Below are 12444 nucleotides of genomic sequence, written 5' to 3'. Positions count from 1 at the left end.
GAAAACGCAGAAAATTGACCGTCAAAAAAAAGTTCTAGGATATGGGACCACTATCACATGTATCATTTTTGACAACTTCAAAACGCACATGAATGAGGAAGCATCTGCACAGGGGAATATATAAAAGAAAGGTTTATATCTATTCCTCCGTTGAAAGAACGTAATCTGATGAAATATACGAAGAGATGGATGAAGGGGTTCAAAGCATAAATTTTGCTGTTTATCGAAATATGGTGTGGGAAGTGACAAGTCGGTATAGGACGTATTAGGTAGAAAATCGGTAATCACTTCGTTTTGATCCGGATAGGTGTCATTGCATTGAACATTGCCCTTAATCTCGCCTAGGGCTTCAAAGGAATTGCCATTGGACACAATTTAAAGGCGGGTAGATCTGATGTCTAGGCATGCCAAGCCTATACTCAGGGATTTCGGTCCAGGCAGGCCTGTTTTTTCCACTTGAGCCAGGTGTGTTTCTTTTACATCCGATTCCATTTCAGACCCGTGCTTTTAAGGTTACCTCGGAGTAAAATATCCAGTAAGGCTGATGATTGGCATTAATACATACACGAGATGTTTGAACAGTTTAAGGGAAGAAAATACTAATCAGCAAAGTGACAGCACTTAAGACTAATAATTATAATTTATGTAACCTTAACAGGTAACCCCAATTGCAAGTGTTACAATAGTTTCAAGTAGAGAGCATATAAAAATAGTGTTATGATAAAATAAATAAATAAAATAACTAAGCAAAGATACTAAAGATAATGTTTTAGCTGAATTTCAACTTATATACGTTTATGATACTTTAGATGTAGTACACTAGTTTCCCTCTCGTTCATGCAACAGAATCACTTGAAATACTTGTATTTTATGAAAATTATAGTACGTTTTCGGGCACATTCAGCGAGCATAAATTTCTTCCAAGGACTCTTTGTTCACACTTAAATTTTCAGGATGACAGAAAATGGAGGGTCTATGACCTAAACTTTGAATGTTATTCTATAAAGTCAAATAAAGAGAATTGGAGTTGAACAAAATATTAAAGTTACACATCTTTATAATGAGAGTAATTGGTAATAAACCCGTCACATTTTGGATCAAGTTTGCCTTTGAACACATTTTTTTACACATTGAAATGAGCAAAAAGAAACGAACTCATTAATTTGACCCGAAAGTTGGTTTGATAGGTGAGGATAGGGCTCGCCCTCGACTAAGCCACCGGCGAGTGAAATTCCCGGTCAGGGTGGACGTATTAGTTAATTTACTTGGGCCACCGCGAACTTCGAGGATTTTCATTGGAGGGTGCCTGAAGGCTTCACCTTGAAATGGAAGCTTTCGATCAGCAAACCGAGCTCTCTTATAACCCTTACTCTAGTGACGTATGTCAAATGAAAGAGCAACTCAAAAAGTTTTGCTATTTAGCAGCAATGCACATGTGTGTGAAATGTTTCCGCCGCGATTCAGTTTTTGCAAACTGTAAAACACATTTTTGTACTAGATGATGGCGACTAGTGAACAAACTTTCTGTTCACTAGTCGCCATCTTTGTTACTACCTGTTTCTAGCGGATCGCGGTGGAAACATTCCACACACATGAGCATTGTTGCTAAAAAAACAAAACTCTACAAGTTTTTCTTTCATTTGACGTATAATTTACAACTGTAAGTATAATGTTATGAATATTATAAAGCGTTAAAACCCCGATATTCATTTATAAACACACGGTATAATTACTCCATCTGCTTATAGTTTAATATAAGGTAAAATGTATTTCCAGGCATGTCATTTTTCAAATTTTTCCCGGACCTGTCCCGAAGCCTGGGGGGTCGCTCCCCCATTCCCCTCCAAAGTGTATTCCTAATTAAACAACTGTCTAATCCGCAATGCAAATGATAAAACGGAGAGGAATACTTCAGCAGAAAACATCGCAGCAAATGGCTACGAAGAGAAATTGTGTTTTGCCGTGAATGTTTTTTGGGGGAGCCGCCTGCACCCTAAGCCTTAATTTCAGGACTCGGGGATGGTTGAATCCATAAAAAGACAATCACCGAAACTCCGGCACAACATGTTTTTATCGCCGCGACTCAGAAATTACTTGATACACCAGCCTTCTTTGTTCTGCGTGATATTGTAAACACTGGGGTTCAGAGGACGTGTTCCCGTAAATTTCCTTTAACCTCTGAAAACAAAGGATTCCTTATCCATTCCATTCATTTTTACGAGAGATAGATTAGGATTGACTTCCTGCTTAGGTATGATTCACTTTGCTGGAGTCGCTGTCGCCTTGCAGCGTGATTCTTAATGACATGTGAAAAGGCAATATGGTAAATTCCTTCATCAAAGAAAACGGAAGGCATTGATTGCGATTCAGTACCCACCATTAGTGTATTCATTCAATTTATTTGGTTTTAGAAATCCCAGTTCAGACGAATGTTAATGAACAATTTTAACCCCATTTGAAAAAGGCCAGATTGGCGACCATGCGATTCCACTACACGTGACGTCAAAGGGACATAGTTTCTATACGAGTAGATAGGAGTTTTACATTGTCTGAGATTACCAATGCACGCATGAGGTACAGAGCTCAGGGAAACATCTCTTAATAATCACTCATTTAAAATACCTAAGTTCGGAAGGTTCCTTCGTTTGATAGGGTAATAATCCTTATTTAAGCCAAGCACTACCTTCTAGCAAGGTAATTTGCTACCTGCTAGCAGCCTGCGACGTATCAGCGCTCAAAGCCGCGCCCCAAGGTCACCTCACACGTCGACAGCTGGAACCAGAAATACGTCCCACGGTGTAAAATCCACTCGCCTACCCGACAGAGAGATTTCAAGTTTCGACTAATACATTCAGGGTTCCGTTTTTTTTTGTTAATAAAGATTAAATAAACAAATTCATATCATAGCAACTAAAATAAACAAGTTCACTTGGATAATTTCAAGTTGATTCTTCATCCTCCCACTAATTCCTAACCTTATTTACAATTTGTTGGGAATTATATCAAAAAAAGAATAGCTTGATGAATTAAATACTTGTTTAAGAATTTCATGTGATGATTCCTCCAAACCAGGAAGAGTAGCGACTAAGCTTTTTCACTTTTCTTCCACCACGTGTAATGATGAACTCCTCTTTGTTCTCAGCCTTCTTGACAGGCTGTTCCATTGAAGTCGACGAGGTTTCTTCTAATATAGGTGTTTTCGTCGACATTGCTGCACCTTCTTGTTGAGAAATCTCCAGCGGGTACAGACGGTGTAAGGGACGATTTATGTAGATAATCCCCTTACCGCTATAAATCTTGATTTTTGCAGACCTCACGATCCCATCTTTTCCACTGTAGAGCTCCTCAATTTTCCCAAGGGGCCACTCGAACCTCTTCTTGTTGTCACATCCAACGAGTACCCCATCTCCCACAGCAGTGGGTCGAATGTTAACTTTCTTCCTCTTCTGGATGAGAAGGGACAGGTACTCTTTTCGAAAACGATCCTTCAGCTGGGTTTGAAGATTATGCATTTTTCGGTAGCTTTGTTCCAGCCCATTGGCAAAATTTCCTTCCGGGAAACCTCCAGGCATTATATGTCTTAAAAACATGGCTGGAGAGAGAGACACAAGATCATTTCCATCTTCGGTAATGGTTGTAAGTGGACGGTCATTGATGGTGGCAGCCATGCTTGCGATGCAGGTGCGTAACTCATCAAATGACAACTTGCTCTTGCCAATCATCCTCTTCATGAGGCCCTTGACACTCCTTATGAGTCGTTCCCAGAATCCACCCCACCATGGTGCTGCTTCACAGTTTAGTATCCACTGCAATTTCTTGACTTGACTTATTTTTGCGACTTCTTCCATATTCAGTTTGTCGAATATGTTCTTTGCACCAATGAAGTTAGTACCGTTGTCGCTGTAGACAGTATTCGGTCTTCCGTAGTTGGCCACGAAACGTTCCAGAGAGTTGAGAAATGTCTCGGTTGATAATCCCGTAATGACATCCAGTGATACACATCTATAGACCGCACAAGTGTAGATCACGATCCAAACCTTCTGTCCATCTCGAATGATAAGTGGACCAGCCAGATCTACTCCCGTGGTCTGAAATACTTTACTGTCTTGCACACGAGCAACTGGGAGTGTTGCCGTCTCAACCTCAAACGCTTTTGCTTCGTGCCTCCTACAAGCCGAACATTGGTGAATGATTCTAGTGACTGTCTTCCTAGCACTGGGTACCCAATATTTCTCCCTCAGTTTTCCCACAGTAGTCTGAATCCCTGCATGACAGTTGAAGAGGTGAATATCCCGAATAAGAATAAATAAGTAATAACTAATGGACGATGCTGTGGTAAGAGAATAGGGGAGATGAAATCAGTTGTATCTTCCCGGTGTACTAATTTTGACATAATTCGCAACAATCCATCGGTCCCCATCACCGTGAGTAAGTTTTTAGGAACTCCTCCTTGACCATAGGCTTGACATTGAATCTCCTTCAATACTGTCTTCTCTACTAGTCGAAGTTCCTTCGTTGATATGATGGGTGAAGTAATCCTTTTCTTGTTACGACAATTGTAAGTGAAGCGATTGACCCATGCCCAGACTGTTACATTCTTCTGACAAGAGGAAAATCTTGGAGTCGGAAATGCAGTAGAGATCATTGATACGGTCATTTTCTTCCGTTCCTTATTGATTTCATCCTCGTTAATTTCAGCTGATGTATGACACGGCCAATGTTCCCCAGTCAATGTTAACCATTTAGGTCCTTCCCACCACTTTGATTCCACCAATTTTGCCGGAGTACACCCTCGTGAAGGCAGATCTGCTGGGTTGTCTTCTCCAGGCACATGATTCCATTGCCTGGTAGTGGTGGTGTCGAGAATTTCCTTGACGCGGTTCGACACAAACTTCTCCCACTCGTTTCCTCTTTTGATCCAAGCCAGAACTGTAGTTGAATCACTCCAATAGTGAAAAGGGATGTCCTTTCCTAGCACTTCCTTCACCGGTCTTGCCATCCTGGCTCCCAACAATGCTGCTAACAACTCTAATCTGTTGATTGTTGGCTTCTTGACTGGAGCAAGACGCGATTTTGCATTGAGAAGTTTGACTTTGACTTCTCCTTCGTATTCAGATCGGAGGTAGATAACAGTGGCGTATGCCTGTCCACTTGCGTCGTAGAAAATGTGAATCTCTTCCTTGGAATCGGGGTGAAGTTGACAGTAGTGTGTAATCCTTATCGGCTTGAGTAGGTAGAGAGTAGCTTTGGCAGAAGTAGAGCTGGTGCGGTGAATCCAACTGGATCAAACACTTGTGTGACAATGGAGAGCATGTGTCGTTTTGACATGAATATGAACTCCTCCTGTGACTTGATATCTAATGTCAAGTAGTCTTCTTCTCGATTCCACATCAGCCCCAATACTGGTAGTATCCCAGGCATTCCTAGATCAGCTGAAGTTTAATCTCTTCCTGTAAAGGCCCATTGACGCAATTCCATCCTTGCATCAGCCATGATTCCTACAGCTTCTTCCTTGAACGTCTTTGCTTGTTGTAGTGAGGGGAGGGAAACGAGGCAGTTGTCCACATAGAAAGAGTATCGCAGTATTTCAGCTGTCTTCACATTTTTCTCTGGTTGCGTCTCCAAGTGATGTAATAAAGGAGCCATGAGAAGAAACGGGCTGCTACTTACGCCAAAAACCACTCGGAGGTGCTGTAAGACCTTGATTCTTTCACAGGTTGAGTCTTCCCACCAGAGAAACTTCTGATAGTTTTGGTCCTGCTCTTTCACCCAATCATCTGGAATGCTTTCCGGATGTCAGCGTAAATTCCAACCTTGTGAAGCCGAAACCGGAGAAGTAATGCTGGGATGAGCTCAATGAGATTAGGACCTTTGTATAAGCAGTCATTGAGAGAGGGAAGCCGTCCAATTCTACACGAAGCGTCGAACACCGGTCGAACTGGAGTAGTGAGACTTTCCTTGAACACTGGTCGATGGGGAATAAAGTGTCCATTGTCACCATCATCCAGTTTTGATGAAGTTTTCTTTCTCCCAATCTTTGAAAATGCAGTCGTAGTTCTCTCACTTTCCTGTTTTCTCCAACTTCGCCGTAGCTGACCTCAATCGTTTCTCTGCTACTTGACGATTTGTAGGAAGTGTTGACTTGGGCTGCTTCCAAGGAAGGGCTACATTGTATCGCCCGTTCATCTCTTCCTTCCGTACGGTCGACTTGTAATAAGAAATCGCTTCGGCATCTTCCTCTGCTGCTGACTTGACCGCCACAGGATCTGATATCCCAATTGTTTCGAGATTCCATAAATCCGTGATGCTCGGATTGTTAGCCATCATGCTGCTGACTATGGAACACGAAAAGTTACAACTGACGATCCTTGGTACATCAGGAACGGGTCCTCCCAGCGTCCAACCAAAGATTGTTTCTCTTGCAGTTAATCCACAGTCCAGTTTGAACCAATTTCCGGTTAAAATGGAATCCCAATAGTCATTGCCGATGAGTGTTTGGATTTTTTTCGTATCCCTCACCAACATCATTTATATGAATCCCCACATTAGCTAGATCGATGATCCACTGTCCATGGGGCACCTTGGGTAGATCTACGCAGATATTCTCCCGTTGTAGTAGCTCGAACGTTTTCTGACTTTTGTTTTGAAGAGACTCCAGTCATATTTGAACTATCGGGTGCTTGACTGGGGCCGTAACTTGATATCTAAACAACACGTTCCTGAGCAATTCGCTTCCAATTCTTTTTGCCTGAATTGGAGTTGCAGTAGAAGCCTTTATGTAGCTGCTTTGATTACTGGTTTCTCCCACGAGCCTGACTATAGACGAGCCTTTTTCTCCCACGACTCGAACTTGTATAGTGTTCAGAAGTACATCCTTAGCACAACGATTCAGATTGTTAGCTGTGAGGGGAACATCTTGTGATAGTATCTCCTTTTTTCCAGTCTTTGACTCTTGTAATGAGTTTATTGTAGGCAGAGAAGAGGATAGTGTTTTCCTTGGCACACAATACACTTCACATGACTGCGACAGTCCCTGCTCTTATGCTTTCCCCGGAAACACGCGTAACATACTTTCTTCTCTCCCAATTTCTGTTTTCTTTCATCCAAATTCATTGCCTGAGCCTTGACGCATGCCATAGTTTCATGTCCTCCATTACAGAATCCACAAGAATGTCGTTGAGGAGCGGGACTGGCTACTAGACCTGCTGCTGTAGGAATATCATCTTCCTTCCTGGACTTCCAGTTTCCCTTTTTTGTCATTCCTCCTTTCGTAGATTGAGAGGTGACAGGTTCACTGGAGTGGAATCCTGCTTTAGCCAGGTAGGTCTGCTGGACACTTCGTACCTCCACTCTCATAAATTCCATTAGCGCCTTGAGTTGGTTGCCTTCAGTTTTGCTAAATGAGCTTCTATGCCAAGGACGAAGAATTTCTTCACTAAGGCCTGACTCCACAAGTGGGAAGATAAACGTCTCCGGATCCACTTTCCCTAACTTCAAAGCTTCCAGTGATCGCAGATGAGAATTGAGTTTGAAGTAGCATGACGAAAGGCTCATTTCTTCCTTTCCATTTGTATTCGTGATAACCAAATTCAAGAGCTCTCGAATGTAAACTTGTACCAACAAATCTTTCCTTCCGAAACGTTCTTTTAAGGCACCTATGACATTGGGGTAGTTTTTGGCATCGGCTGGATAACTTTCCACCAACTCCTCAGCTTCTGTCCCCTTCTCCGTAGCCTGTGATAGATACTCCACCTTGTCTGAATCTGTGAGTGTATCGTCGTCATGAATTTTTCGAAAATGAGACCACCATCCAAGCCATGACTTCAACTTCCCGTCAAACTTCTGGAGCTCAATCTTGGGGAGTTTGAGCCTTCTTTTGCTAACTGATCCTGTGTTGCTAATGGTGTCCATTTCCGTTAAGGACGTTTCAGAAGTCTGAATAGGCTTGATTATTCTCTCACACTTCCGTTGAACTACGGTGAATCGTCGTCGTAAATTCATTACTACTTGCATTTCATCTGCCAAGGCTTCTTCGGATGCTTCTGATTCCTCTAATTCCTTTAGTATGGTGTGACATATCTCCTCCCATTCCCTCACAACGTCGTTCATCAGGGTGAGCTCGACTTCCAAGGCAAGATGATCAGGTTCTTCATCCTTGAGGTAAAGAAGCTTCTCGATGTCGGTCATCAACCTAGTAATCTGTATTTTCAACGCGTTCCTTCCTCTAATAAGCTTCTCCATTTTCTCGGCGGCAACTGCGCACTCTTGCGACCGGGTTATTTAATTATACGGCGCAAAATAATCCGTTGATATCTGGAACCACACTGGAATGATGCTGCTGTTCACTCCACTTCAGATGGGGAATTTAACCATGGTGAATGACACTTAAAAACTGGTGCGTGACCCTTGCGTTTAGCGTCTTCTTTGTATGTACTATGGGGGAAAAAAGTATCCCGACAAAGTTTGCGCCGCCACTATCGCTCCGCGGGTTAGTGGGTTTCCTTTCCAGTGGGTTGCTATTCTTTGGTCAGTGAGGGAAATTCAAACAAGGCAAACCATTTCCTGCCTTCGCCGTCCAAGTACGCGACCTGAGTCTCCCGCAACCCAAAGCATGACTCGCGATGAAATCCGTAGAATAGAGACGCATTCGACGGCATCATAAGCGCACATTGGGAACGCTCCTCTGAATTTTCCTTCGCCTATCTCAACGATCATCACTAGGGCCAAAGCAAGCTCTCTCTTTAAGTAAACAAGACAATCAGCCAGAATATTCGATGGGCCACGAATTTGAATGCAGTTGGTTTTGAAGAAGTTTTACCTTCTCCGGAAGGACTGCCGTGCACATTGCCAGAACGCGTTTTCCTTTCGATCGAGAAGGATGTTTTCCCATCTTGATTGAAGATACCTTTGTCGTCAGGCGAAAGAGGGATAAGTAGTCAGCTTGTTGGGGGCAGGCTTAACAGTAGCGGAAACATAGCGAAGGATGAATAAAAATTGAAGTACCGTATACTACTCGAATAAACGCAACAAGAAGGGTAATGAGGCATTGAAATATCGGAGAAGACGCACCTGAGAAGTGACCGATTAGGACCTAGGTGTACAACCGGAGATGTTGATGCTGACATATTTTAATACATCGAAGTGCTGCTGAGATTTCGAATTTAATAAAAGCAGAACTATTGTCCCAAGTGAAGTGTGAATTCATTGGAGTATATTTTTGTGTCTTTCATTTTTGCTACATTAATTTAGATATTTTATTTAACTCTTAAATATTTTCAAAAGTAGGTAATTTGGCAGCAAAATTTCATGCGTTGTTTTAATTTAAAAAAATTGTTTTCAAATAAATTGAAAAAAAGTGAGGTATCGATATGCAGAAAAATTTTTTTTTGCCGCTGGATAGGAAAAAATAAAATGTTAGTTTTGTTTTACGATTTATGTAATTTACCTCGAAAAAATATGTGTCGTCAATTAAATTTTTAGCAATCATATCATTGAAGAAATTTTCAGTCGCAATTGACGCACTAAAACGTTTTAAAGCGATAATTGTTTAGGCATGACCGGTCAACATAGATTTTGTTCTAGAGACGCTGTTGAGTGACTTAGGCGTATTTTTTGCACTTATACCGAATCCGGGATAGATTCTTTTTATCACATCTAGTGTCTTTAGGACAGCTTAGTGTTTGTTTATTTCTTTTACGAAAGTAGTAAATTAATTAATTTATGTATCGTGATAGCATGAGAAAGAGAAAATAAAACTTTCCTGAAAAAACATGTTGTCCTACGATGTTATGCCTTCCTATTCTGTCAAAATGTGTTTAAAATCGTACTATCCTACCGTTTTCTTCAAAGCAATACTGCCTCAGCCTCCACTTCACATCATCATTTGACCAGGTGTAGGAGCGTGAAGACGTGTGCTTTCTCTGAAGATAGTAGAAGATGGAGAATTTCGATGATCGCAGGAAATTACAGGTTATTACAATTTAATCGCTGATAAGTTGCCAGCTTTAATCAGGCCAGGCTATTTAGATAGTGGGTGAACCATCTTGATGACTTTCGTTATGTATACGGTGAAATTACTTTTAAGGCTCAAAAGTGGAAAATTATTCCCTTTTCCAGACAGTGTTATAAGCTTTATTTTGACTGCCTGTAGGGTAGCCAAGGTAAAGCATGGGCTCCCCATGTGTTGAGTGGCACCAGTGTAGGGCTTCTTACTGGTTGGACAAAAAAATGTCACAAGGAGTTTGCCGTCCCCATGATTTGGCAGATCATATTGCATTTCAAAAATGAAAGGAATTACAACGAAGTCAAAACACTCCGTAAAGTATCCAGACAACTTTGAATCAGCGATACTACCGTTCCCTCACTCCGAATATTGAAAAGTGCCGCATCCAATCGAGAATGTTAATCTTAGCAAAGATTCAGAAAGTAATCAAGAACGTGATAATGAAGGATTCAGAGACTCGAAGGACCCAAATTTTGGACCGAGTAAATCTGCTGGACCTCATTTCATAACGTAAGAGGATTTAAATTATCTAGTGCACGATTTATATGTTATCCAAAAAGCAGGGTGAAATCTTAGGATCACGATTAAAGGGTTGAAAATTGTAGCATCCAAATACGAAACTTTAGATGTCCCGCTCTCGCCATGACAAATTTAATTTGGTTTATTCTCCAAAAAACGATTTGCTATTTGCAATGATGTTCTCTGTGTTGTGGATACTCTTCATTTTGAATTAAACAAAGATAATTAGCGTTTGTTCACCCATTCCTCCTAGGTTATGTTAAAGGCTAATCTCATAAAGAATGGAAATAGGCTCCCATCAATACTGTTAACTCGTGAAGCTGAAATGAAAGAATCTTACGAGAATATGCGGTTACTTTTAGAAAATATCACTACCAAAAATATAAATGGAAACTTTGTGGCCACTTAAAGTAATTTCTATGTTACTTGGATTACAGCTTGGCTATATGAAATGTTGTTGCTTCACCTGCGAATGGGATATCAGAGACAGAAAAAAATTGTTCGGAACATAAAGAACTCGTCCTTGGATCCAAAAACGTCCTTTGTCAGCCTTTGGTCGGCCTAAAAAATATTCTTTTTCCGCCTCTGCATATTAAATAAGGACTTTTTAAAATTTTGATGAAGACATGTGCAATAATGGTGCCGGGTTTTACTCATTTGAAACAAAAGTCCTTTGGTTAAGTGAGGCTAAGATCAAATAAGGAATATGCAGATTGGGAATTGAAGGACTCGGAATTTCAACACTGAGTTAGATCAACGGAGAAAAGCGCGTGGAACGCATTTAGAAATGTATCTCAACATTTTTAGGAAATATCATGGCTGAACATTATCGTGATCTGGTGGCTATATTAATATCATTAAATCGTACCAAAATATGGGCTGCAATATGAATTTAAAAATTTATTATTTTGACTCAAACCCTGTCTTTTTCCACAAAACCTCTGCGCTGTTAGAGATAAACACAGTGAGCCTTTCGACCAACATATTTTACATTTGGAAAAATAACACCTAATAAATTTCAGCAACATGATAGCAAATTACTGATTGACACTGAATAGGGACTTACCAGATGCAAAAAATACGAGAAAATCCTATCAAAGTACTTTTTTCACATTTTTTATAATCACAATTTATGTGCTTAAATATCCTTGAACACTTATTTAGTACAGTCGTCCTAAAGAAAGTAGACTTGATAAAAAAATATCTGAGCACAGATTTGGAATCAGGACGAAAAGGATTACCCCAACAAAATCTCTAGGATAGAAAAAAGTTTTTTGTTGACCAGTGTATTTAGAGTTATTCCTGATGCTCAAAATCTCTCATCGCTAATGCTGCCTTGCAGATTACGTCTAGCGAATATTTATCCCGTAAATTTTCGAGAGAGAACTGGAGATCGGCTTTCAGTGAATTGTATTACGAGTGCCGCAGTAGGAGCGAAGAAGGAACGGAAAGGAGGGTTTGAGGGAGATAGCGGGTAAAAGAAAGGCACAATTCCTTAGGATATCGAATGCGCCAACATTCTAGAGAGGAGTACGAAATGCATTTGAGTCTCGGTTCGAGGCAGGCCAATTCACCGTCACGACCTTGGTGGCTCAAATAAGACCGTATTTGAATTTCCCTCGTCTCATTCCAAGGATTTTATACCGTTAGAAAGGGAATCCATTCTCCTGTGAAGCGATGGTGGCGGCACAAACTTTGTCGGGATACTTTTTTCCCCCATAGTACATTCTCCCACACTCTGGCTGCACACTTGAACGTTGACGATTGGCCACTAGAGTTTTTTATCACGCAACAACGCTCCGATCACTAAATCTCGGTGGGAACTCCGAAAGTGTAAAATCCACTCGCCCACCTGACAGAGAGATCTCAAGTTTCGACTGATACATTCAGGGTTCCGTTTTTTTTTGTTAATAAAAATTAAA

At 41.0% G+C, this 12444-nt stretch overlaps 2 protein-coding genes across 2 annotated transcripts; both read right to left on the bottom strand.

Annotated features, from left to right (window-relative positions):
- Positions 1-3047: 3047 nt before the first annotated feature.
- On the bottom strand, positions 3048-6324 carry LOC124163081. The gene is made up of 3 exons (XM_046539869.1): positions 6065-6324; positions 4251-5279; positions 3048-4167 (listed from the first exon to the last, which is right to left on the bottom strand). The coding sequence occupies exons 1-3, from the start codon at positions 6322-6324 to the stop codon at positions 3048-3050; spliced, it is 2409 nt and encodes an 802-aa protein (XP_046395825.1).
- A 639-nt stretch (positions 6325-6963) lies between these two features.
- LOC124163080 lies at positions 6964-8241 on the bottom strand. The gene has a single exon (XM_046539867.1). The coding sequence runs from the start codon at positions 8239-8241 to the stop codon at positions 6964-6966; it is 1278 nt and encodes a 425-aa protein (XP_046395823.1).
- Between the last annotated feature and the right edge of the window lie 4203 nt (positions 8242-12444).

The sequence above is a fragment of the Ischnura elegans genome, chromosome 7, assembly GCF_921293095.1.
Source record: "Ischnura elegans chromosome 7, ioIscEleg1.1, whole genome shotgun sequence".
Classification (NCBI taxonomy): domain Eukaryota; kingdom Metazoa; phylum Arthropoda; class Insecta; order Odonata; family Coenagrionidae; genus Ischnura; species Ischnura elegans.
Note: the sequence above shows the minus strand (reverse complement) of the source record. Positions and strands in the feature narration are given on the sequence as shown.

Excerpts from the sequence above, each read along its gene's own strand:
- LOC124163081 (XM_046539869.1), bottom strand. The coding sequence starts at position 6,324 with ATGGCTAACAATCCGAGCATCACGGATTTATGGAATCTCGAAACAATT. Across the intron at positions 5,280-6,064 it reads AAGTTGGAGAAAACAGGAAA|TTGGATTCACCGCACCAGCT; the intron begins GTGAGAGAACTA and ends TGTTTGATCCAG. Across the intron at positions 4,168-4,250 it reads ATGCAGGGATTCAGACTACT|GAGGCACGAAGCAAAAGCGT; the intron begins GTGGGAAAACTG and ends TTCGGCTTGTAG.
- LOC124163080 (XM_046539867.1), bottom strand. The coding sequence starts at position 8,241 with ATGGAGAAGCTTATTAGAGGAAGGAACGCGTTGAAAATACAGATTACT.